The 24,643-nt window shown below is 38.3% G+C and overlaps 1 protein-coding gene across 1 annotated transcript in view; it reads left to right on the top strand.

The window, feature by feature from the left end:
* The window catches only part of LOC109039579 (ATP-binding cassette sub-family G member 4), a 42,728-nt gene that overhangs the window by 10,498 nt on the left and 7,587 nt on the right, over positions 1-24,643 (top strand). Inside the window, exons 2-7 of the mRNA XM_019055113.2 lie at positions 10,790-10,913; positions 17,786-17,975; positions 18,659-18,804; positions 21,917-22,155; positions 23,136-23,318; positions 23,921-24,099. Coding sequence (XP_018910658.2) covers positions 10,790-10,913; positions 17,786-17,975; positions 18,659-18,804; positions 21,917-22,155; positions 23,136-23,318; positions 23,921-24,099 — 1,061 coding nt within the window. The remainder of the gene's footprint in view (positions 1-10,789; positions 10,914-17,785; positions 17,976-18,658; positions 18,805-21,916; positions 22,156-23,135; positions 23,319-23,920; positions 24,100-24,643) is intronic.

Raw genomic sequence — 24,643 nt, 5'->3', positions numbered from 1 at the left:
CCGCGACTCTTCAGATTTTTTGAAAAGTTCTGGAAAATGCAAAACATCCGGAATATTTCGGGAATTTCAAAAGTTCCGGGAACAATTCAGGAAAATCTGAAAAGTTACGAAATTCGGCATTAGCACCGTGAAATTGGAGCACTGCTTAGAGGAGCAAAAATCTAAGGCCAATTTTAGCCAATCCAAGGATAAATAATTTTAGCTTCAGTTTCATCAAATCAAGGATCTCATGGATTATTCTATTATGTCTCTTCTTGTCTAATAAATGCCTCACTGTCTCAAGCCTCGTGCATAGATATAACTTAAATGGAATCTTTTCCTCTGAATCCAATCACTTTTCCCGGCAAATAAAGATAAAAGTTTTCCGTCATGAATGATCTTGAGAAAAGTGCACCCCATATGATGAGCACATGAAGCAGTAGAACTTGTCAATAAGGAAGTCAATGAATTTTCGGGCGGCGATCGTGATTCCTTTTCAAGTTCTTGAATCATTATGCGTCAGCATAGAGAAAAAAAAGGAGGTGTTTGCATCTCGGGCATCTTGGATTTTTTGGAGACGTAGGTCGGTACAGCGACTTTTATCATCGATTTTCTTGGAAATGGTGTAATTTATGGAAAAAAGTCATTCTATAAAAAGTGCTTGAAATTACATCACGAGTTGATTTAAGCAAAAAATGGGGCATTATGGTCCGTTTTTCATACTTCGAATTCCGGATTGCGCTGGCCAGGTTGTGACGACCTACGTCACAGGGTAAACAAACCTCAAAATGCAAACACCTCCTTTTTTTCTCTATGATGCGTCAGAGCCTCAAAAGTTACAAGTTCCATTGGCGGAGCTAGAGTCCCTTTATACTGAGAGTCAAGACAATTTGAATCCATTTCTGATTGGTTCCCGTATTTTAGGCCTCCACAGTGTCACAAACGGGAATAAAGATTACATTTTCACCAATTGCAAAGATTATAATCTGGAATGGACCAGGGAATTACGGGTTCGGCAAGGAACAAACGGAATGAGAGGAGGAACGGAGAAAGGCATTTGAGAATGGGCCGATCAAAGATTACAAAAAACGTTCAATTTCTGTAACCTTTATTCCCGTTTGTGACATCCATGAGCCGAATTGTCTTGACTCTCAGTATAAAGGGACTCTAGGCGGAGCGTGATAGATCGATAATCGATATTTCCTCATTTGACGCTGTGGTAAAGAATCAATTATTAAGGTGTTCATTGCGAACACCTGTTAATTGATCCTTTATCATAGGTTTAAATGGCAGATCTATCGATTTATCGCAAAGCACGCCATGCCACTGGCAAGTTCCATTTATCATTTGCCAGATCGCCGAATAACTGATCAACTTCTTAGTCCTATGAAAATTTGGAATTCTAATAAATCTAATTAAGCTTCAAAACGCTGTCATAAGTCACACAAAACCAGCCCAAGCTAGAATGTAATTATTGAATGAACTTATGAATTGCTCCACTTTAAAGTTAGATTGATCTGATTGAATCCATCAGAAAGGCATCAAATGACGTACAAAATTATTCATATGTTGACATATTCAGTAGCGATTTTAGCAGAGCAGTTTTGGTTAAGGTGGGTAAAAAAATCGCATTTTGAGTTTTAGACAGAAAAGCCTCTATGTAGTTGGTACTGAAGCGAGATGCAATCGGTTTAGTTCGTTTTTCTGTTAATAAAGGGTGGTGAAGTTGCTCTATAGTCTGCTATTTTGCACCCCAAACATAGCAAAATAGAATTTCAAGAAAGAAAGGGAAAAAAAAAAAAAAAAAAAAAAAAATTCTCCAAACTTTACGCTTTGGACTGCTAACTTCCGCCATTACTCAGTTTTGATTCTACATTTTTCGGCGTTTTTTTGTCTGGAAATTTTTGTAACCCTTTTCTAGAGTTCTAGGTATGTTTCGCTTGCAACAACTCAATTCTGAATTTCCGTGGACAAAGGTCTACTTTCCCGTGAACGGAGACGTATGAATTAAAGCTCAATGCATCGACACATTACGTCAGGAAACCGCGGTAAAATTGAAAGCTGCAAGTTCGTGTATCGCCTGTGTCAAAATTGGACGTATTTCTATCAAACGAAGCTATGTGCATTATGATGTGAGCCCTGTCATGCGTGTATTCTTATGGGTCTCAGGACTCATGTCTTAATGCACATAGTTCCGTTTGATAGAATTACGTCCAATTCAAGATCAGTCTCGTGCAGAAACCTCTGATAACCTGATGCTGATTACGCCTTACATAATCGGCACATTGTTCCTAGTTTCTTCGTAGAAACCGCTAGCGTCTTTATTAAGCCATGATCTAGTGTAGGCGAAGAAAAATAATGAGGCCAAAGTCGCATACCACAACATCAGATTACATTACATTAGATTGACTGTTACATTACATTGTATTAGACACATTAGAGGCACTGTATAGCGAGGCGTGAATCATCGACTAGTGATATTTTCCTATTTGAAGCATTGGTAATGAATCAATTACGAAAACCTTTATATTCGACCCTTATCTTTAGGTTTGAATGCAAGGTGTTAGCGACATTGAAAACCGGGAAATTTCAGGGAAATTTTTTTGTGCCAGGGAAATCAAGGAATGCGCTGAAATTCGGGATGTCAGGGAATTTTATTTTGCAAGCGATTTTTGTGTCAGGGAAATCGACAAATACGGATTTTTTTCTCGTTAAAAATTGATGATGAATCCAGTTTCAGAAAAATGGAATAAATATACTAAAATTTCTACTTGAATTCCGCTGATGTCTTTTAAATGTTAAAAATGGGGCACACGTATCTCGTGTTAGTTTAGCCACCATATGTTTTGCTCTGTTTATGACATTATATTCCTGAAACATGAAGAAATTCTTATTTGCAATAATCAATTTAACCATATCGAGAAATTGTGAATATTTTTCCGTTTTGCCAGGGAAGTGTCACGGAATTATTTTTTCTGTCTGTCAGCGAATTTTAAAATTTTCCCCGGCTTTTTGACCATCCCCCGTCTGGGTTTACCCCGTCAGGGAACTTTATTTTTGAAAATTGCTAGACACCCTGAAATGGCAGATCTCTCGCCATGCTTGACACGCCACTGGCAACGGGCGAACCATTGTTATTCGATGCTATCATTTTTTCTCCGTCATCTTAATTTGACTCGTCGGAGCCCCCTAATTAATTTTAATCATCCCCGCGACCCGATCATTATTATTTGCATACCTGCGAAACGCACGGAGGCATCGGTTCCATGAATTTCTGCGTCGGAATCACAGTGTGATTTTTTAGCGGCCCGATTAAAATGTAATTAAGCCCAGCGTTATTGAAGACAATCACGGAGAGGATACGGAACGTGTCGCCGTATACTCCCATACTAAGGAAAAACGCCGTATGAACCCTCGTCAGTTGCCAAATTTCGTTTGATCAAATACGAATTTTCGGGAAAACATGTGAATATTTTCCGTTCGATTTTTCTGAGAATTTTTGATTTTTTGCCTACCCGTGGAATTACAAATTCTTGTTTTTTCCTAGAGAATCGAGAAGAAAATGTGCAAAAATTCTGGGGTTTCATCAGTGAATTTTCAAGAGGAATTAAATACAAACCAGGAAATTATAAAAAGCAATAATTCTAAACACCATTTGTTAGCCTTTTTCGTGATTGGGTCAGTAGAATAGCAGTCGTAGAATCGTGTTTGGATATGGTTGGAAAAAATGCCATGTTTCTGGGTCGAACATTGCCAGTGATTTCGTCCTTCGGAAAGCAGGCCGATTGATTTTGAATATTTCAATAGGGTTTCGAAGTGACCGTCCCGTGTTGTTATAACTAATTGCATGGAAGAATTGTGGCTTTTTAGAAGCCTATGGGTAATAATTTATAGCTGGGAATAAACGATACATCACCCTTTTTTTCTCATGACACGAGCACTTGCACGCACGAAAGTTAAGCTGGTTTCCGAAAAGGTTTGTTTCCCTAATACTTTTCGCCACACATAGTGCCCACGTGACATGATTTTAGAAATTTCGTGGCCCACATAGTGCCACGAAAAAATATGTCCAAAATACTGTCGTGGGAGTACAGACAAAGTGCATCCATGTGCGGAAAAAATGTTGATCTGGCGTACAGATTCTTTATCTCGCGCCATTATTTTTTCTTCCCCACCGCCCCTCCCGACAGGTCTCTGGGATGAAATGTCTATCATCATGTGCGCTCACCAAGCCAAGTGACAAGTTTTTGAAATGTGTACGAAGATATGGAAAATCTAGGAATCTTGCTGCGGAGTGCGGAACGTCAAAATTGTTTATTTTTCTGTCAGAACTTGATATTCGATCAATTTCGACAGATTTCGCGCTCAAAATATTGATGCAGACCTGTGTCTCTGATGCGGTTCGGCGATTTCCATTGTTACTTACGTTTTTTTTGTGCGGAACCTAACTTTTGAAAGAAATCTGATCAGCGCCGTTAAAACACCAGCATTCATTTTTGCGATCGGGCAGACCGCCCTTCATGTGTGCTTGGCAAAAGTTCAGTGTTAAAACGCCTTGTTTAATTACCAACGTATTTCAACGTAAATAAATTTCCAGCGCAAGAAGGATCACCTCTAATTTTAATAGGATAAAAACCGGTTCCTTCGGACGGGAGATTTTCTCATTTTTCTCTCTTTGTACTGAGTGATTTTCATTTAATTGCAAGAGTTACCACCAGGAGGGCGCCGTCTCTGAATTATGTAACTCAATGAGAGGAGGAAGTGCCTTTACCATTTACTAGGTGAAACTTTTCCATTGTCATTACGTGGCTATAAAAGGGGTTGAAGAATTATTGGATGCAGTGTTTTTTAATAGCCTTGATTGAATATTTTCAAGGGCCGCCCAGGTATTACTTGGTGTAATACTGTAATATGCACACCGCAAGACAACGGGAGGAAGGGCATTTTTCTGCGACTGTGTAGAAAAATTGCTAAAATCTGTCACCTTCCAGCACCACAAGCGTCATGCGACCTTTTAAAATTTCCGACGCCATTTTGTTTTTTTATAGAGAAATTGTTGGTTGAATCTGTTTGAACATTTCCCCGAATTTCATCGGGAGCGCAAAGAAAATTCAGTGCAATTTTTGGACAGCTTCGTTGAACAATTTCTCTGTGAAAAAATGGCGGAAATTTTCAAATGTCGCATGGCGCCTGTGTTTCTTTGGCCGGAAGGTTACGATGTCCGAAGGAGCAAGGCCATGGTGTCATAAATTAGCGTGGTAAAGGTATATCAGAATATTTGAAAACTTTCCAGAGAAGACAAGTCACAAAAACATTTGCAAAAGAACAAAGCTACAAGGTTTTTTGCGTGCTTTTTTCTTATATCATCACGTGCATTTCTTGCACATTTTTTGCCGTTATTACTTAGATAAGGCAAACGCAATTAAATCCGATACGGTAATTTGAATTCTGCCCATTTTTCGTTATGTAAGGTGCAGGAGCTATAAGGTAATATAACGTTATGTTAAGGGGCAGACGAGGAGAGATATTACGCAGCGTTACACAAACTATATTTTAAGTTTGAGCGCGTCATAAGCAGTATCACATCGATCAAGAATCTCCAATTTTCTGATTATTGTGCTTTATTTCGTTGTTGTTCGTTGTCAGTTCTCTCCTCTCGGATGCTTCTGGAATACAATAAGATGTTTTGTAATAGTTTGGCCCACGGGTCTCCTGCGTAAAACGTGCATGCAAGCTCCACGCACACATCAGACTTTTAAAACTTTCGACTTTTGACACTTTTTCTATGTAGTAACTCGCATTTCTGGCATCTCTGGTGCTGTGCAGATACTATGAACACATGTTTAGAGATCAAGGCTACATTGGTATGAATTTTCGCTTTCCGTCACTCGATGCAATCGGTTTTTTTTTTTTTTTTTTTTTTTTTTTAGCAGAGCAAAGTCTCCTCGCATTCTCCTTTACAGCGGGTCTGTTGCACACAAGATATACTTTGCCGTGCTTAGAAAGAACGTCGTATGAACATTCGAGAGTTAACAAACCTCCCCGGATAAATCTAGTATCTTAGAGGAAAGTTATGCATGTTAGACCCTGACATTTTCCGATATTTTAGTTTGAATTGCAAAAAAAAATTGCTGAAAATTGGAAGAAATGAATTAACAAGTTTCCCCATGAAATTCGTTTTTTTAAGGAAAGAAGTTTGGCAACGCCTGAAGGCTCACACGGCGTTTTTCTTTAGCACGCCAGTCCAGCCAATTCAGTTTGCTTCTCGTGGGTGAAATTGCACGAAAATCGCGTTGAGCTCATTAGGAATGTCCAATATATAAGCTTTAACGCATAATGTCGCTCCTCTGACGTGACGTGTATCTCACTGAGCCCTGTTTTACGTATAAATCAATACTTTCTGGGGCTCATGTGGAAATCGTGGCACGCCCATACGTCAGAGGAGCAACGATAAGTGGGCGAATCAGCCGAATTAAAATGTTTTCAGAGGCAAATGATTGGAAACTCTTGCAAAAGTCTATCTGCTAAGGTGTACTGTAGAATTTAACTTGCAATTTTGTAAAATTGTCAATTTTATGATGTTACGTCAAGAATCTCCTTAAACCTTCCTTTATCACGATTTAAACCATAAGGATTTCCATAAGGATGAGGCCTCTTGAAGAATGGAGTTGTTTGAGGAGCGACTATAAATACGGCCTTACAATTCATTTTTATTAGGGCCGTTGATAAAAGAAATATGGAAACAGAATACGGGTCATACAGGGTTGCCACTGTCAGGGAAAACCGGGAAATGTTATAGGGAAAAATTGTTAATTCACCATTAGCTCTCTAGAATGGATTTGACATTTAGAACAACAAATTTTGCTCGGAATCCATTTCAAATGATTTCTTTTTTGCCATGTGACATATCTTCAATTGCCTGGGAATTTTACTCTAATTTGTCAGGGAAACAGGGAATTTCTTATTCTAAATGTTGTGGCAACCCTGATTCACAGCGGTGGCGACGATGGGTAGCAATTTACTGCAACCGAGACCAACCATCGGCGAATAATGGTGATGAGATCTCATAATTCGTATCATTAAGCCGCATAATGTTCTTTCTGCGCTGCGCATGCGCACTTTGCAACCTGCCTGCACGTCCATGCCTGGACCTCAAGCACCCAGGGTTATACAATGCATCAAAAACGTTAGCTTGGAAAAGCTCAGAATCTCCCAGCTTGTCTGGATCCATACTGACTATAAAAACGAAAATTGTTTAATGAAACCTGAAAATCCACGGAGCTTAAAATTATAAAGAGAAAAAAACCTGCTCTGAAACTCTTGCCCTCCTCCTTTTCCAGAGAGGACTGCTGTTTTTATAATTGTTTGAAACGTCGGTGTGATAATGGTTGCCGGGTCAGAGCTGTCAATTGCATTCGTACGCCTCTATTACGAGTCGTTACAGAGTGTGAAATTACGTACATGCTTAAAAAATTCCAATAGCCTCTGCAGGACTTGCACTTTTGCCAAGTTATTACAATAGATGCGTTCCTTCATCGACTGCATTAATCCTATTACCTATCAGTAGCTTGCCGTGAATGATCGATTATCGATATCTTTGAAGATATCGATAAAGCTGTGGTAGCTGTGATAGCCCCATTTGAAGCTGAAGTAAAAAATCGATTTTAAAGGCGTTTGTTGCGAACATCCTGTTTATCGATTCTTTTTCGTAGGTTTAAATGACGGAGCAATCGATATATCGCATAACCGCCCACGCCACTGTTACCTATGAGTTGGAGTTCATAGCCATGATGGTTGATATCACGTTATGCTGGACACATTAACGTTGAATTACCCTCCTAATGGGGTGCTAGTCTCGTCGCGCACCCATCAGTATGTCTCATAATGAGGCTGTGTAACTTATTTAGAACCACGTTTTTCAGCACATTTCGCCTTCATTTCGATGTGTAGGCAAAAGTAGATGGACATGTCGAAACTGTGGCATTCACGAAGATCCTCGTAGCACGTGAGCCATGTATGTCGTGTGTTTATAAGACTTTTTAGGGATCGGAAGCCCCCCGATACGTTGCAAAGACTGACGTAGTGAGCTCTGATTTAGCCAAGTATAACACATACACAGTGACACCCTGATACGAAAAATCTAGTCATCTGTATTCTAGTAGACAGTTCGACGTCGATTTGGTCGACATAGTTTGGTATCGGCGAAGCGCGTTCAATCTTCTCTACTCGTATAATGCAGCATGCGAGTGATTCGACTCATATGTGGTCAAATAAAATTAAATGCTCTTTATAAAGAAGCGGTTTTGTCCGCCTTAAAATTGGCAAGACTGTGTGCCCATATGAAGGCAGTCGAGTGCCATGAATTGCACTGTAAACGATGTTTTTTTTTCTTCTTCGAATAGTTTCAAGACTCACGTCTCACGTCGCGTCGTCTCGTTACTTGCTCGTAAGTTCATCCGAATCAAATACCATCGCGCTAAAGGAAACCTTCAGTTGTGGTCATCGCACTGCTTATAGCACAGCACATCTATGGGTGCCCCAACCCGTGCTTCTGGAGCGCATTTAACGCGTTGTAGAATCTCTCACCTTCCATTGGTTTCTCAACGCAGTTTGACTCTATTTTCAGTGAAGAATAGAAAAAGAAAAAGAAATTAAACTGACAGTTTAAACCTTTCTCACATTTGATTGCACCAGGTTCCATTTTCTCAGGTTTAGGAGGAAGGTCGCACATCAGATCCAACTTTTTAAATTTGGGAGGAAAGTTGGTAGTTATGGAGAAGAAAAATTGGTGAAAAAAAGTATAGATAGTTAGGTCAAAGTAGCTTTCTTAGTAGATCTTATTTTTATCCTTTCATTTTATGATCCATCATCTGTAAAGTAACAACATTTGCTCGATCTAGGGACACTTTCGGAACTTTGACAGATCCGGACACTTTGAAAGGGGAGGGGAGAGGGGATCCTGGGGATCCTCCCCCCCTAACATTTACGAAAGAAATCATATAATATGCAGTTTGAATCTTTTTGTCACGAATAATTACCAAGCACAAGCGTCCTTCCCTCTTTTTTTCTCCGTTCCTTCCTCCTTCCTTTCCCCTCGGTGTCCTCCTCCTTCTTTCGGACGAAGGGGGGGGGGGAGCGCACGCCCCCTTACGCCCCTCTAGATCCGCCTGTGTTTTGGAAGAAAAAAATCCTGCAGAGGGAAACATTCTCATTTTGACCCATAAAACAAGCTCCTGCAGTCCGGAGGCTGGGACAACACACATGACGTGAATTCAATCAATTTTCAGCCCGCCATACAACCACCAGACGGAAAGTTATACGAGCATTTGGGGATAGGTCTTATATTGAATATTTTACCGTCGCTCAATAACGAATTCAGGTGTACTGACCTAACGTCGTTTTGTCCTTTTCAAGTGTAAATTTTAAAAATGTATGCATGAGCTTGTGCACGACCTACGACCCTCCCTTCTCTTTTTTAAACAAAGGTTTGAGAAAATTTCCAAGTGGGTTGTATCTTCACCGCGAGCCTCGCAACAACGTGAACGTGATAATAAATGAGTTTTTGAATAGGTGGATCGTGTGTTCTTTAAGATCCACCGATTTTGGAATGATGCACTTTTGAAAATGTAAAAAAAAAATCTCCAATAGGAATGGAGATCTCCGTCGGGTAAACGTCATCTCGGTGCGTTGACACTTCATACGTCACTAATTTGAAATGCAAAGCAAAGTAACGCGTCGTCTTTTGAATTCGAGCGAACCGCTGTATTTTAATTTGCCTGCTCGGATGCCGGGCGAAGCTAGCTCTGACTCGGAGGATAGTTTTCCGGAAAAGTGGCCTCATTACCTCATTTTTTATCGCAAATTCTTCAGCGACGTAGAAACTGCGAGCTTGAGTCCATTTCTTCGTTTCTTTTTTTAATATGTACTGCAAAGTGCACTCTTTCTCAATTTTTTCCATTTGATTTTCGTTTTAAGACTGGACTACATCTCGCAAAAAGGAACCACAATTTCGGTCTCAGTTTAGAAACAACGTATGTGCCATTAGTTTCCCTATGTATTTACGTGTTTTCACGGATGAGCCAGAAATTGTAGTTCCTAATTGCAAAAATTAGTCCAACTGTTTTTCTATTAATAATATTTTGATGTGTACTTATACAATGGACCACTAGACAAGTTGCGAATTTAAGAAATATGATGTATGTATGATGTTCTCTCGTCAAAATTTCACGTCGTTGTTCATAGTTGTGCAAGTTTGAATTCGACTACATTTTGCAATTTGGACCTATAAATTCTGGCTCATCTGAAAAAACACGTATGTGCATAGTGCACACTAATGGCACATACGTTGTTTTTAAACCGGGCTAGAATTTATAGTTCCATATTGCAAAATGCAGTCCAATTAATGATTCGTAAAAGGTCTTTGTTAGAAGTTACTTCCAGTAATTTTCGTTGCTCGTATCCTATGTGAAATTTTAATGAAAAAACATAGGTAATGCTTAAATTTGAACATAGCGTTTTTTTGTGCACTGATCGCAATGTCCATGAGGATCCATAAAATAGACCCTCCTATTGAAAATGAAATGTACCCGCCAAAATCTCGAACATCCATCGGGTTAATCCTACCAGCGTAAACCCCAATGATTAGGATAAAATCCTAATCTTCAGTATATATCCAATACTTTTGTCTATCTCGTAGCTTTGATTATTTATACCGGAAATGTGTTTGATCAGGTATCCCTTTCGCCAGTATCCAATTTTTTGGCCTGGCTCCAATTCCATCAATCTAATTTTGTTTTTTAATTGTTTTCAGGAAGTGGTAAAGCTCCAATTCTAGATGACTGCTGCGGAAGGTTCAAGCCGGGGCGCCTCACTGCCATTTTCGGTCCCTCCGGTGCCGGAAAAACCTCTCTTCTTCACATAATATCCGGATTCAAGTGAGTCAAGCACCACCTACATTTTTATTTTTTTTTTGGGGGGGGGGGGGGATTTCAAGGCTTAGAAACTAGCATCTCACAATCCGAGTGATAGTGGGGCATTTTTGTACTAAAAATTTCAACCTCTGGTTAAACCTTAAAAGGTATCCAATGAAGGTACCCGAAAAATTTTACAGGAAGGTTAAACGATATTCTTCCAGGAAAATAAAAAGCTGAACTCGGACAAATGTGCAAGATAGTGTTTTGATCGTCTTACCGTGGAAAATGAACCTCTGATTCCAAATGCGCTGGACTCTCAGTAAAATTCCAACCCCTTTACTCCAAACGCGCTAAAGTATGGTAATTTCCAGCAAATGTTCCGAATTTCAGAAAAATTGGCTGAACCGTTTATTTTAACCGTGCAGTGGTTAATTTTAAACTCGTAGAGAAGACAATCTATACAAGGATGCAGAAACTTCCTGATCACGCGATCCTGATTGAAAAATGGGCTGGGCAGCTCGCAGCAGTGTCAAAATCGCGTGTTTTCTCGAAGAATCGCGAAGAAAGTTACGTGTTTTTCGCAGAATCTGGGAAATTGCCGAGTTTTTCGTATATTCGCGGAGAAATCTGTGCGTTTTTCGTAAAATTTCGGCAATTTGGAATGAATTTCAAAGAAAAAGAATGTAAGGGATTCTTAAAACATGAAGCCCGGCAAATGAGAAGACTAAAAAATTCCTGCAACCCTAACTTTATGTAAGTTAATTGATATGAAACTCTATCGAAAATACGTTCAATCATTGCTACATTTTGGAAAAATTCACTGAACTCAGCAGCAAAGGCTCGAATAACTATCCATATAGGTTACCTAAAAGGCCATGACCACATATCATTCGGAGCTATAGGATAATTTTTGGGTTTAAATCGATGACAACGAATAAAAATCATACTGTTATTGTTATTAGTCTAGCCTTGCTGTTAAGCGGCGTCTCTCCTTTTCGTAATTGTAAGTTGTTACCATTCGAAAAAGAGTATTTTAATCCCGAAACGTCCCGATAATGCTTCCAGGACTTTATGTCCACCTACCTTTCGTCCATTAGATAAATGTCCACCGCTATTTATGTCCACTAAACGTTAAGTCCAGTCTTTATGAAGTCCACATGATTTAATGTCCAACCATGAATATGTCCAAAATTGTCCAAATTGTGGACATGTTATGTCCACATTTTTTTCTTCTCATTTAAATGACAGGAACCACCTCAAAAATAAATGCATACTACTACTACCTTCATTCTTAAAAACATTTCATTCATGAATCATATCATGAAAGAGAACAGACTCTAGGAGCGTTGCGCAATGCGTGAAGTATCCTGTTAGGTTTGTAGGCGCTAGTGCGCGTTCTGCGCTGCTAACACGCCGCTCCGCTCTGTGTTAGGCTCTAATATTTAAACTTGCGGAGTTTCAACGTTTTTTAACTCATGATTTTGAAATATTTGCACTCTCTGCATTGATTATTCCCTTTTAAACTGATGAAAAAGGAATATGTACTACTGGAAAATATAATGTGTTTCTTGTAAATATAATAGTGGTTCCGTGTCAAATTTAATGATTTCCAAAGCATTCAAATTTATTCTTTTATGTTTTGGGATTTCACTGTGCCGCGGCGTGGTGTAAGCGCAACTATAGGCTCAAAATTGGATGTATTTGACTCAAGAAGGTCGATGTACAATTAAGTTAAAAACAAAAAATTGCGTGCCTCTAGTTTTTTTCCTCTTTTATTAATTTTTGTATAGTTTCTTTCATCACAAATACGGCTCATTGAGATTCATATCGATGGCATTGCTTGGAAAAGGTTTTACAAATATTTACCACGTTTTAAAAATGTAAATGTTTTTAAAATGAAGTAATAAATTACATTTAAAAAAAAAGAATGTAGGCAAGAAATTTAAGGCATATTTTACATCGGAAATTTCAGGGATGAAAATGAAACCAAGTATTTACTAAAGACAACTTGAAAAGATGAATCAAAAGAAGAAATTAACATTTTATTTAAAATATGAGTTACAATAACAACACCTCATTCTCTCTTAATTTTCTCAGTTCGATATTGTCAATATAATTTTACACACGGACTGAAATATAACGCTTGAATTTGATTTTAGTGGACTTTACTCAGTGGACGTTTAAGTAATGGACTTTACAATAGTGTGTGCATTAGAACTGTAGACGTAAAAATTGTGGACGAAAAGTCTGTGGACGTAAAAAAAGTGGACATATAAAGTCCGTGTACCACGATAATAGTATAGTTTTTCTCTTCACTTTGCACCCCGGTTTTTAGTGTGTTTTTTCTCTGTATTATGTTTGGCTGATCAAATTTGTCACGTGAATATAATATTATCCATACATCATCTGGATATTATACATATAATTACATCGAAAAGTGATAAACCGGGACTTATCGTAGCGTATCTCATTGTCAGGGCTAATTCGCTCGCGATAAATCTGAGAGGCACTTTGTTACTCCTCTGACGTTAGGGCGTATCTTTATTTTCGCATGAGCCCTGGAGAGCATGTACTCATACAGAGAACAGGGCTCACGTTGAAATCTAGGTACGCCCTTACGTCAGAGAAGCGACGACTAACGCACGCGTGTCTTGCAATCAGAACTTCATTTGCACATTACATTTTAATCGGCGCAAGTATGCAAAGCGTTGACCCGGTCCTGTCTTATCTTCACTTTTCCGCTTCGGATCCTTTTTGACCTGTATGTACTTACAATTAAACACTTTTTTTTGGTAACGTAACCGTAGACAGTGTGTGTACAAGTCCGGAATTTCCGGAAAAAGTACTGATTTTTTAAGGGCGGTCCGGAAGTACTGAAAAAGTGCGGAAATTCCGCAAGGAGGTCCGGGATTTTTTGTCACTTTTGACGTAATTTGAGCGAGAAATTCAAATTTTTGAAATTTCTCGAATTTCGTTAATCGGAGGTACTGAAAAAGTACTGAATTTTTCTATTGTAGAGGTACTGAATTTCTTGGGAATGCACTGAAAAAGTACTGTAAAAGTACTGATTTTTGGCTAGCCTGTTTTAGTAGATACCCTGGTAGAAAATTAGAAATTCTCCCTTTTATCGCATTAGATCCAAGCTCAAACATAATCCTGTGGGGGCCAATGCAATCAGGTGAGGGAAAAGTTAATTTAGGTGAGAGGAAATTCTAGGAGCTAACACCATTTTTCGCCTGATGATATTGATGGCGGTTCATTTACCGGTCGCCGTGTTTTTAAGAAGTTGTTGGCAGTCAACTTCCGGACGGATCTTATCGTGTTGTTGTTTTATACATTTATTTATGGGTGCTTTATAACAAAGCAGGGTCATTAACACCTACAGCATAGATCAAAAAATTGGAGGAAAGGACAGAGAAAAGAAAATTAAATTTGGAGGTTAAGTCGTTTGAAAAAGGGAGGGATTTGATGAGAAAAATTTGAAAGTATGAAGCACGGTATTGAGCTCAGAAATAAGACCGAAAAATCTGGATTTTAGTTGTTGGTAGGTAGGACAAGATATTAAAACATGTCTGGCTGAGAGGGGGACATTACAAGTATGTGAGAATAAACCATTCCAATAATATTCGATAGTGTATGTGGCTCATGCCACGGAACCCTTTGGTCAGCCTTTAAAATGAAACTAGTGTTATGATTTTAGATACGGAAAGTTGTACTTAAGTATGTAAATAATACATTGTTCCAGCCCAGTTGATGAATCAGGCACCTAACTTATCATTCGAAGTGTGCAAATAATTTAAAATATCTGGGCAAGACAGTTCCCACTGCGTTTGAATGTGAGAATCCAATTGAAGAAGCAGACTTTTTGTTAACTTTTCGGGACAGGATCAAAATACTCAAAAAACACACTTCATTCCAAGCCTGGAACATTTTTTCTATTTTTTGTTGCTCCGTGTAATAATACAAAAATGATTTAATTTCTCAATTCTCTTCAGCAGTATACCCTTGATCGCATCAATCATGTACAATAACGTTCTGCTTGGCCAATTTTATGACTTTTTTATGACCAAATATCATAAAAGTTGAGATGCGACTCGGGAAGCGCCAGTCGCAGCGAGTACTTTGTGTAGAAAATGAATACTTTTAAAGCTTGATTTATCGTCTGGTTGTAGGTTGTTAATTGCCAATCAATGTCGAGGAAACTTCGTACCTGTTAGTCAAGCTTAGTCAACGCTCTTTCATCAATGGAAGGGATTGCGAATATCATCAATATTCAGCCACTCGTCATGATTTTCACTGAATAAAAAAATCTGAAAATTGAAAAATTGGCTAAAAGTAGTCAGACTTTGTTTTTGGGCAATTTTTTCTTTTGCAACATTTGAAAGGAGCTATGTTCTGGCTCTGGGAAAAGACGATGTATAATTTTTATCTTACAAAACGTCATTGCTCCTGTATGCAGTGGCGTGGTGTGGATTGCGATATATCGATTTGTATGCCATTTAAACCTATGGAAAAGGATCGATAAACAAGGTGTTTGCAGCCAACACCCTAATAATCGATTCTTTACCATAGGTTTAAATGGCATAGCAATCGATATATCGCAATTCACGCCACGCCACTGCCTGTGTGCAAAGTATTTAAGGAGTTCGGAATCATTATTAACTCAATGTACGTACAGGGTTTAATCCAAAAGTGTAGCACCACCAACACCAGACATCCAGGGTCGTAGTTTTCCATGAAAAATAAAATCTTGAAATTTTACATAAAATATTTCATGAAATTTCAAAAAAATATGGACAGTGAAATATATTTTTCGAAATTAAGTACAAAATTAAATGAAAAGTAAATGATTTTCGCTTTTTGGTGTTTCTTAATGCGTTTTGCATACCCAGGCCCTGAGAACATGTTGCATATTTTTCACACACTGGAAAAAAAACCACATTGGATCTAGAGTCCAGACTCTTGAAAACACTGACAAGAAAAAATACTCTTGATTCAATCGGATTTCTGCTTGAATCAAAACGAAATCCGCTTAAATTAAGAGGCTCGGTTCTTGATTTAAGCTAGATTCTGATCTAATCAAGAGTACTTTTTCTTATTTTTTTTTAAGAGTCTGGACTCTAGATCCAATGTGTTTTTTTTTCCAGTGCAACTTGGTGAAATTTTATGAAATACTTCACGAAAATTTCCCATCTTCCATATTTTTCATCTCAATTAAGCAATCCTGGACATCCCCTCTGTAATTTTCGAACAAATTGTGATCGAGACTTGAAATTTTGTTGGTGTTCCTAGGTCGAAGAAAACGACTTAAGCTATACTCTTCAACATTTTAAAAAAATCATCCTGAAAAGGGTCAAAAGCCCTCGGGGTTACAGAGATGATATGGAACGTTTAGATCACGGTGTATCTGTTAAAACATTATGATCGGGCAGTCGCCGCCATACAAAACAGTGCTCTTCAACTGTGAAAAGGTGCACGTCCTCACTTTTTCCGCTCGGATTCCGTGGCGTGCTCTGCGATACATCGATTGTTATGTCATTTAAACCTATAGAAAAGGATCGATAATCAGGGCGTTCGCAGCGAACACCTTAATAATCGATTCTCTACCATTAAATGGTAGAACAATCTATGTATCGCAAATCACGCCACGCCACTGCTCGGATTCGTGGCTCTAGCGGAAATCCGCTCGCCCTTTCAACACAGTCACAAATGAACCGCGTTTAGCAGAAAGGAACCAAGCCACATCAGCTATTTCCAAATTTAATTGGGCAATTTAATTTTTTACATGAAAACGGCTGTGCAACTTGCTGTACAAATTTCAGCGAATTTTCTTCTCAGTGCGAAGCAAATTTCTTAAAATTATCAAAGGTATCCGCACGGACGTTCTCTTGTAAAAAATTAGATTACCTGGTTAAATTTGGCAATAGCTGTTGTGGTTTGGTTCCTCTCTGCTAAACGTGGTTCAAATTGTAACAATCGGGCGGTACAAGAGATCGCAATGAGGCTGCTTAACCTAATCAGGATTAACTCGGATTTTCGTCACACCGCGCACTGTGCCAGTTTTCGCGACGTGGATGCTGACTGCCGACTGCTGAAGTGCTGAGGACCAAACCGGTTCATGTCGCAATTCCCATCTCATGTGGCCCATAGTTTTTTGTCGGCATTATTTATCGCATTTGGAAAGTTCTATTAATTATGCGATACTGCTGCAGTACATCGAACTTGATACAGGCCCGCTGAAGCACTTCGAAAAAAAGTATAGAAAAAGTAAATCAATCGTAAGGGCGGCGAGCATAATATCTGTCTATTCTAATTAACTATTCCTTTTTTCTCACATTCATTTTTTTTATTTTTTTTTTTTTTTTTTTTTTATTTTTTTTTTGTATACCTATCTTAACTGAGAATAATCCATAATCCTCAGATCTTGATATCTCTATGGATAATTTATTCCATTTGCCATGCCATCAAAGAAACCAATTCATTAGTAAATCGATTCTAGGTATGACTCAAGCAGCAACGACTGTGGAGAAAAGTGCTTTGTAGAAAATTCGTATCAACAACTTAAAAAAACTGTTACAATGAATCCTCTAGGAAACCCTTGTCATTATTTGTTTAGTAAAATTTACAAGTGTGAAAATTTAAGTTAAATGAGTGTCGAAGAAAAACTACAAAAAGATCTATCGTGGTCTCACGTACAGCATTTAAAATGTTCGAATTTTTGTTTTTTTATAAATCTCTTTGAAAAATGATTATTTTAAACCATCTTTACGCCAATTTCACGAATGAATTTTAACGAATTTTTCAAACAGTCGTTGTCACAAGGGTTACTCATCACTGGTTCTCGTTTTTCGCTTTTGTCAAGAAAATTAATATCTTTCATCCGGGGGTTGCAGGAGGTTTGGCGTTCAGGGGTTCATCACCGTAAACGGAAAGCCAAGGAATCTGGCCGAGTTTAGCAAGCTGTCATGCTACATCACGCAGGAGTTCGCCATGCTGCCCGTCTTTACCGTCCGAGAAACTTTGGACATCGCAGCCCAACTCAAACTCAGCGAGAAAAAAACCATAGAGCAACGAGCGCAAGTTGTAAGTCCTGCTTTTTTCTTTGGTTTTTCCTCGACTTACAAAAAATATTTTGATAAAAATTAGAACAAACAGCGAAAGTACGTAGTAAATGGTAAACACCTTTTTAAAAACTCACCACTCACTTTTAATTTTATTTCGCCTCATATATATCGCCTTAAAATATATTTTATAATTTTTTTTGGTGAGATAAAATAAAAGTGAAAGTTGTGAGTTTTTAACAAGATGTTTACCATTTAAAAAATATTTTGTGAAGACAACAGAACATAACATTTGTTAGTTTCTCTTTGAAAAGAAAGTGGATACGTAAATTTTGAAACATCTCAGTTGAGCCACATTTTTTAAGTTTTAACAGCAAGTCATTGACTGCATTTTGGAAGGTCTAAATGGACCGCGTTGAGCAGAAAGGAACCAAGCCACATCAGCTATTGCCATATTTGATTGGGCAATTTAATTTTCTTCATGAAAACGGTTCTGCGGATTTTTTTGCAAATTTTATAACTTTTAATGATTGGGCGAAGTGAATTCCTTAAAAATTTTAAAAAAAATCCGCACGAGCGTTCTCGTGTAAAGATTTAAATCGCACAGTTGCAGTTGGTTGGCAAAAGCTGTCGTGGCTTGGTTCCTTTCTGCTGACCGCGGTCCAAATCGGAGTGTTTCTGTTAACAGCATTCTTTTCATTCCAGATTGAAAACATCGCCAAACTTCTGGGACTTTACGGAACCCTGGAAACTAAAGTGGGCAACATCTCAGGAGGCGAGAAGAAACGATTGTCCATTGCTGTGGAGCTTCTGACCAATCCACCCGTCATGTTTTTCGATGAGCCCACAAGGTCAGCAAGCAAGAACACTCATCAGTATAAGTCTTGGTTCAACTCAGTATGTCTTGGGTTTATGAATGATGACTTTAAAATTAAAATAGATCCTACCCGGACATCGCTATAGCATCACCGTGATTTATCACGTGTGGATTTCTGTGTGAACGATCGCATGTATAAGCACGACTGACATAAATTTTTCATAATTCTATTCAATTCATTTACATTCTCATCCTTCATTAGGAATTTTCGATCATGTACGCATCTTGTGTCTGCTTTCTGGTTTCCGAAACGGCGGCATTGCTGTATGATTTTGTTAATGTTTTTGCTAAGCTCCCGTTCAAATTGATGACAAGGAGCCCTAATTCCTATAGTTTTTGCGAATGTTCTGATCCCCGTAATTTTTATTGTTCTTCAGTCAAGTGAGAACAATTTTAATGTATTAATATAATTAATAGAATAACTTTTTTATATAATTTTAAACGAGATGTGTAAGCAAAAAAAAAACGGGAGCAGGGGTCCGTTCTTTTCCCCCTATAATAAATTCATCGTAGCCGGTATCGTCGACTATTGGTATAAGGGAGCCGCGCATATTGCTGCATGGGAATTGGAAAGATCCCCGTAGCGCCTTCATTTTTGTGCGTATTCAACACGGACATCCCTGGAGCACGAATAGTTGCATTAAGGCGTTACCATTACTATTCTGCCGTGCTAAGGAAGAACGCCGTATGAGCCTCCAGGCGTTGCCAAATTTCCTTTGATAAAACACGAATTTCCTGGTAATCTTATGAATATTTTCCCTCCAATTTTTCAGATAATTTTGTGCGCAATTTCACCTGAAGTTCCTGAAAATTTCTTGGTAAAATATTTATATCTTTCCTCAAAAATAAACATTTAATTGAAGGAAATTTGGCAACTCTCGAATGTTCATACGGCGTTCTTCCACAGTATTACATTGCATCCGCCGCGCCGGTCCAGATTGTAGCTCAGGATGACGACAGCTCGGAAAATCCGGAAAAATCAGTGGGTTTCTTTCCTAAACTAATAAAAAGAAAAATATATCCGGGAGGTGAGGGTTAAGTGTCAGGGAATTATTTCATTTGAAGAGAAGATTGCCTTAAATGGCCGCGTTGCGCTCGCCGGCTGTATACTTTTATCATCAAACTTTCAAAAATATTCCGTCATATGCAACGTATTAATGCAATGGTAAGAGGTGTTCGCCTTTCCAAAAATAGTCAAGAAATTATACTGGTCGTTTCTCTCTGTTTTCTCCTTAAAGTCAGAGAATTTTGCCAATACTAGTTAGTTTTTTCCCCTAAAAAGTCACAGAAAGCCAGTGAAATTTGATGTTCTAGTTCAAGTTGCCACCTTTTAGCCAGAGGCAATTCACAGCGTTCTATTTATGTTCGAAACACGAAGACAATTTTTTCATTATTTTACATTGTATGAAACTCTAAGAATAGGTCTTTTATTTTTAACATCAGTATTTCGTGTTCTGAATCTTAAAGTTTTAACTTTTAAGTTAAGGCTTTCCGAAAGAAAAAAAATTCGGCACTTGCCGGTTAAACTTGCTTTCAGGCGTAATGGTTCAGCATTTCCTTTCGTGTGAAGAGAGAAACGAATATTTCAGTGAAATTGTCTGATTTCACGATGTTTGTTTTCCTCTGGTATAGACCGTTTTTAGGTCAAAATTATTGAAGAAGTTACAGCATCATAATATGTCTGCCGATCGGGGATTAGCGCGTTAGAATGAGACGCGGAGGAGAAAAGCCATGCGGCAACATGCCGGCCACGATGTGTGCAAGCCGGGCGTCGCGACGCAACCAGCATTGCCAAGTTATCGAACGAACTTGCGTGACGTCACTCGATGTACAAGAGGCGTATGCACGAGGTCCTCAATTCTTGCGAGGGTTCCCGTTGGCGTGGCAATGCTGGTGCCGACTCCAAGGCTCAAGGCTGGACGCAGCGCGCATGAACGGGGGGCGCCAAATTTGTGGAGGTCGCGATTTTGCCGGGCTGGTGCGGGCGACAGGCGAGCCACTCATTTGTAATGCTCAAGGTCCTCTCGTGTGATCTAATTGTCAGACTCACTTATCAGTATCACGGATCCCCACAAAAATGTGCTCGGAACTCGGAACCCGTAACCGGAACGCAACGGGTTGCCGTCTTCACCTCCGAAGTAGCGTATTTTACGGTTGTCAATATTGACTGAAGTGGAAAAACGTGCACGTTCGATTCCGACGTCGCAAATCTCCGCTCAAATTGTGTTAGAATGAAAGAAAACCAACCAAGAGTTACAGACGGAGTTACTTTTAAAATCTTCCATTATTTTTCTTCATTCATTTTAAAATACAGGGTGATCCAGGGTTAAACGGCCAGACTGCAGGAGCTTGTTCTGTGGGTCAAAATAAGACTTTTTTGTTGTATAAATTTTTTTTTCCAAAAGTGCCTCCATTCGGAGCTACGGCCCCCCAAAATTTCGGAAATTAAATCTTTTTTCCTGAATTTTGGCAACGGTTGTAAACCAAATCTCATGAAAAATACTTTCCTGTATTTTTATGCCCTGAATTCATAAATTATCTAAAAAAATTGAAATCCCAGTTTAAAGAGCGAATTTGGGGGTGTTTCGGCTCCTGCTGTTTGGCCGTATAACCCTGGATCACCCTGTATTCACAGAAAATGTAAAGAGATGTCTGTATCTCTAGTCGAGGACCCAAAAATCGCAATTACATCGATTCGAGGAAGAAGGCAAAACCATTCATAACTCCATTGCCTGCAGTGTATTTCGTAAATTTAAAAATCTTTATCTTGGGCCAGGTGTTTGATATCATAACCAATTCTTTCACTCTTAGAGTCTCATCAAGTGTGTCAAGAATGCAAATAAGTCAATTTTTCTCCCAAAATTGTTAGTTAGGTTTTCCTCGGCTTTTGAAATATATTTGACAGTAGTTACTCTCCTTTTTGACAGTATATCGCTCGGAATTAATGCTGCTGTTGCTAAACGTTCCAGCTAAATCACTATTCAGTTTCTTAGATAAAGACCGTTGTATTAACAAAGATCATATTACATGTAGAAAGTATAGATAGTCATTTAGAATTTAACCTTTTTTGCTCTTTATTTTTTTAGTGGTTTGGACAGTGTGGCTTCATATCAGTTGATCCAGCATTTGAAATCTCTCGCAGAGAAAGGACGAACAGTGGTGGTGGTGTTGCATCAACCGAACTCCAAACTTCTGGAATGCATCGATGACGTCATGATTGTAACGGAAGGGAAGGTTCTTTACAATGGTCCTCTAAACAGCCTTGTCGAAACATTTAAAGAAGTTGGTGCAGAATGTCCCCAGTATTACAACCGTGCTGATTTCGGTAATTCTTATCATGTTTATGGCCCTCTCTTCTTAATTGCAGTCACTCACATTTCATAACTCTATGTTTCTTCTTGGTAAATGAAGAAGAAAAATAAAAAGCTGTAAACTAATTTTTCTGAAGTGTCTCTCAAAGTGAGTTCCTTTTAACTGAAAGTGCCGAAAAACAATCAAGACAAGTTATTAACAATCAATATAATCAACTTTTAGGTAACTATTGACAATTATATGAAACTGGAGTAGTTTCTTTGATGTACCTCAAAAAAGTGCTTGTGGGAAATGAACAGCAAAAAACTTCATGGCTTTTTTCATTCACTGACAGTGAAACTAGGAAACGTATCATCTTGGCTTTAATGTTTTAAATTCTCCACTTTTACTCATTTGTTTTTAAATGGAAAACTAAGGAATCTACTGAAACTGCCTTAAATTTCCACAGAGTATTTCTCCATTAGAAAAAAAATCACAAGAATTTTCAAGAGGAAGCTTAAACAAACAAAACAAAACAAATGTGACCAGATCTATGGAAAGAGACCTTATCTCTTGGGGGACAATTTTCCTTAAATTTTTTCAAATTCAAGGAGGAAGAAAATCTGGAAATTCTGGCTCAAGTTTAACCCTACATAATTTTTTGACTATAGAAAAGCGTGGTTTATGTTTATGAAGAAAGTTACAGAAAAGTTTCTCCTGGAAGATGAGGTTCCTTTTCACAAATCCAGTCACAAATTACACTGACTCGGAACTGAAGAAAATAGTCTTGAAGTCTCACCTCTCTCTCCACGAGACTCAGTGAAAAACTTATACTCAATTTTTGCTCAGAAAATATTTTTTGTAAACTCTAACTTACTGCATGGCGTGATAGGAGTGAGAGAATCACTGCCTAAATTTTCACAAGTGAAAATGTAGAATGTAGAAATGGTTTTGTAAAAAAATGTTTCCTTCTTCATGAGCTTCTCAATTGACCGCCAACAATTTTTTTTCCAGCCCTCGAAGTTGCATGCAGAGAAAGAGGTGATTTTGTTGATTCCCTTGTTGCTCTAAACAAAGCCCGTTTCGAACAAGAAATAGATGAAAGTTCTCTTGATAAATTGTCATCTATTGGCAACAAACAGGCTGTCTATTACAAAAATGAGAAAAAAGAGGCAAACGGGACAGCTAAAGAAGAAGGTACGTGAAAGTTCATACATCAGCTCTTATTTTTTAAATGAATTTTTGTACTCTCATATCATTTTAATAGATTTAGACAAAAAATTGTATGAAAACAGTTGATGAAAGTATGATCGATTGAATTTTTGGATTTTTCAACCGTCAGGATTTTTTTCAACCGGAAGTGCTGCTATTATCTAATGATTATCATAAATATTTGAGAGGATTTTGACGCGGAAGATGAACACAATGCTCAAATTCCAGCTTAGATTTTACAGCTAGAGAGAGAGAGGATATAACTCCTCATTGAACGAATCAGTCAACATTCGTAGTTTAAAAGACATGTAAATTATTTTCCATCACCAAGTTTCTTAAATGGGAGGGTCATCCAGAACTTAAGTTTCCCTATTTTATACCGTTTTAATTAAAAGAGATAAACAGAACCAATAAAGAGTTATACTGTCAATTTTGAAACAACCGAAAATTTTTAAGTCGAGGTGTTTGCAATAAAACTTTAGTGTCCCCTTTTGTCTTGAAGTTTTTGGATCATGTCTTCTGAATGAAAGATTAAATCGATGCCTTAGGAACTGAAATTAAATAATTTCTGTGTGGTTTTTGTACAGAGAAGAGATTGACAGAAGAAGATGTCCAAATTGAATTGAAAACAAATGGAGTCAAATCAAGTGGGGAAGAAAGTGTTGAGGTCGTATCACATGGAAAAATTAGACGATATCCTGTATCCTTTTGTAATCAACTCTCAATTCTATTCCGGAGATCTCTTGCATCTACACTCAGAGACCCTGTAAGTGGCCAGACTTCGTATTCTATCGCTCATCCCCTCTAATTTCTCAGTTTTTGTCTAAATACATCCTTACATGAGTATTTATAGCAACTCCAATAGTGATAAGTAACCCTCAAATGGACTAGAGCTTGGATGCCATCTATTGGCGGTTTGCTCATGGCTTGGAAGGAAATTGAGCATAGGGTAATGACTAATATAAAAAATTGAAAGAAAGAAAGAAAAAAACCTTTTATTTTGGGTTATAACGGGTCGATTTAAGATTTGGTTAAATTTTGAATTTTGTGGATATTGATGTTAATTAGGGCTGTGCGAGTACTCGAATTTCGAGTCGAGTCGAGCCGAGTATCGAGTACTCGACTCGGCTCGAAAGTTAGGTTAGGTTCGAGCGAGTACTCGAACTCGGCTCGAGTGTCAACAACACGAGTTTTTTCGAGTATTTCGAGTTTTTTTGAGCCGGAAACGCCGAAAGAGTCCAACTTCCAAACATTTCAATCATACTTAAACTATTGTTAGTTTTGCCATCATTTTACGATTGAATAACATC

This window comes from Bemisia tabaci, chromosome 2, assembly GCF_918797505.1.
Source record: "Bemisia tabaci chromosome 2, PGI_BMITA_v3".
Lineage (NCBI taxonomy): Eukaryota > Metazoa > Arthropoda > Insecta > Hemiptera > Aleyrodidae > Bemisia > Bemisia tabaci.
Note: the sequence above shows the minus strand (reverse complement) of the source record. Positions and strands in the feature narration are given on the sequence as shown.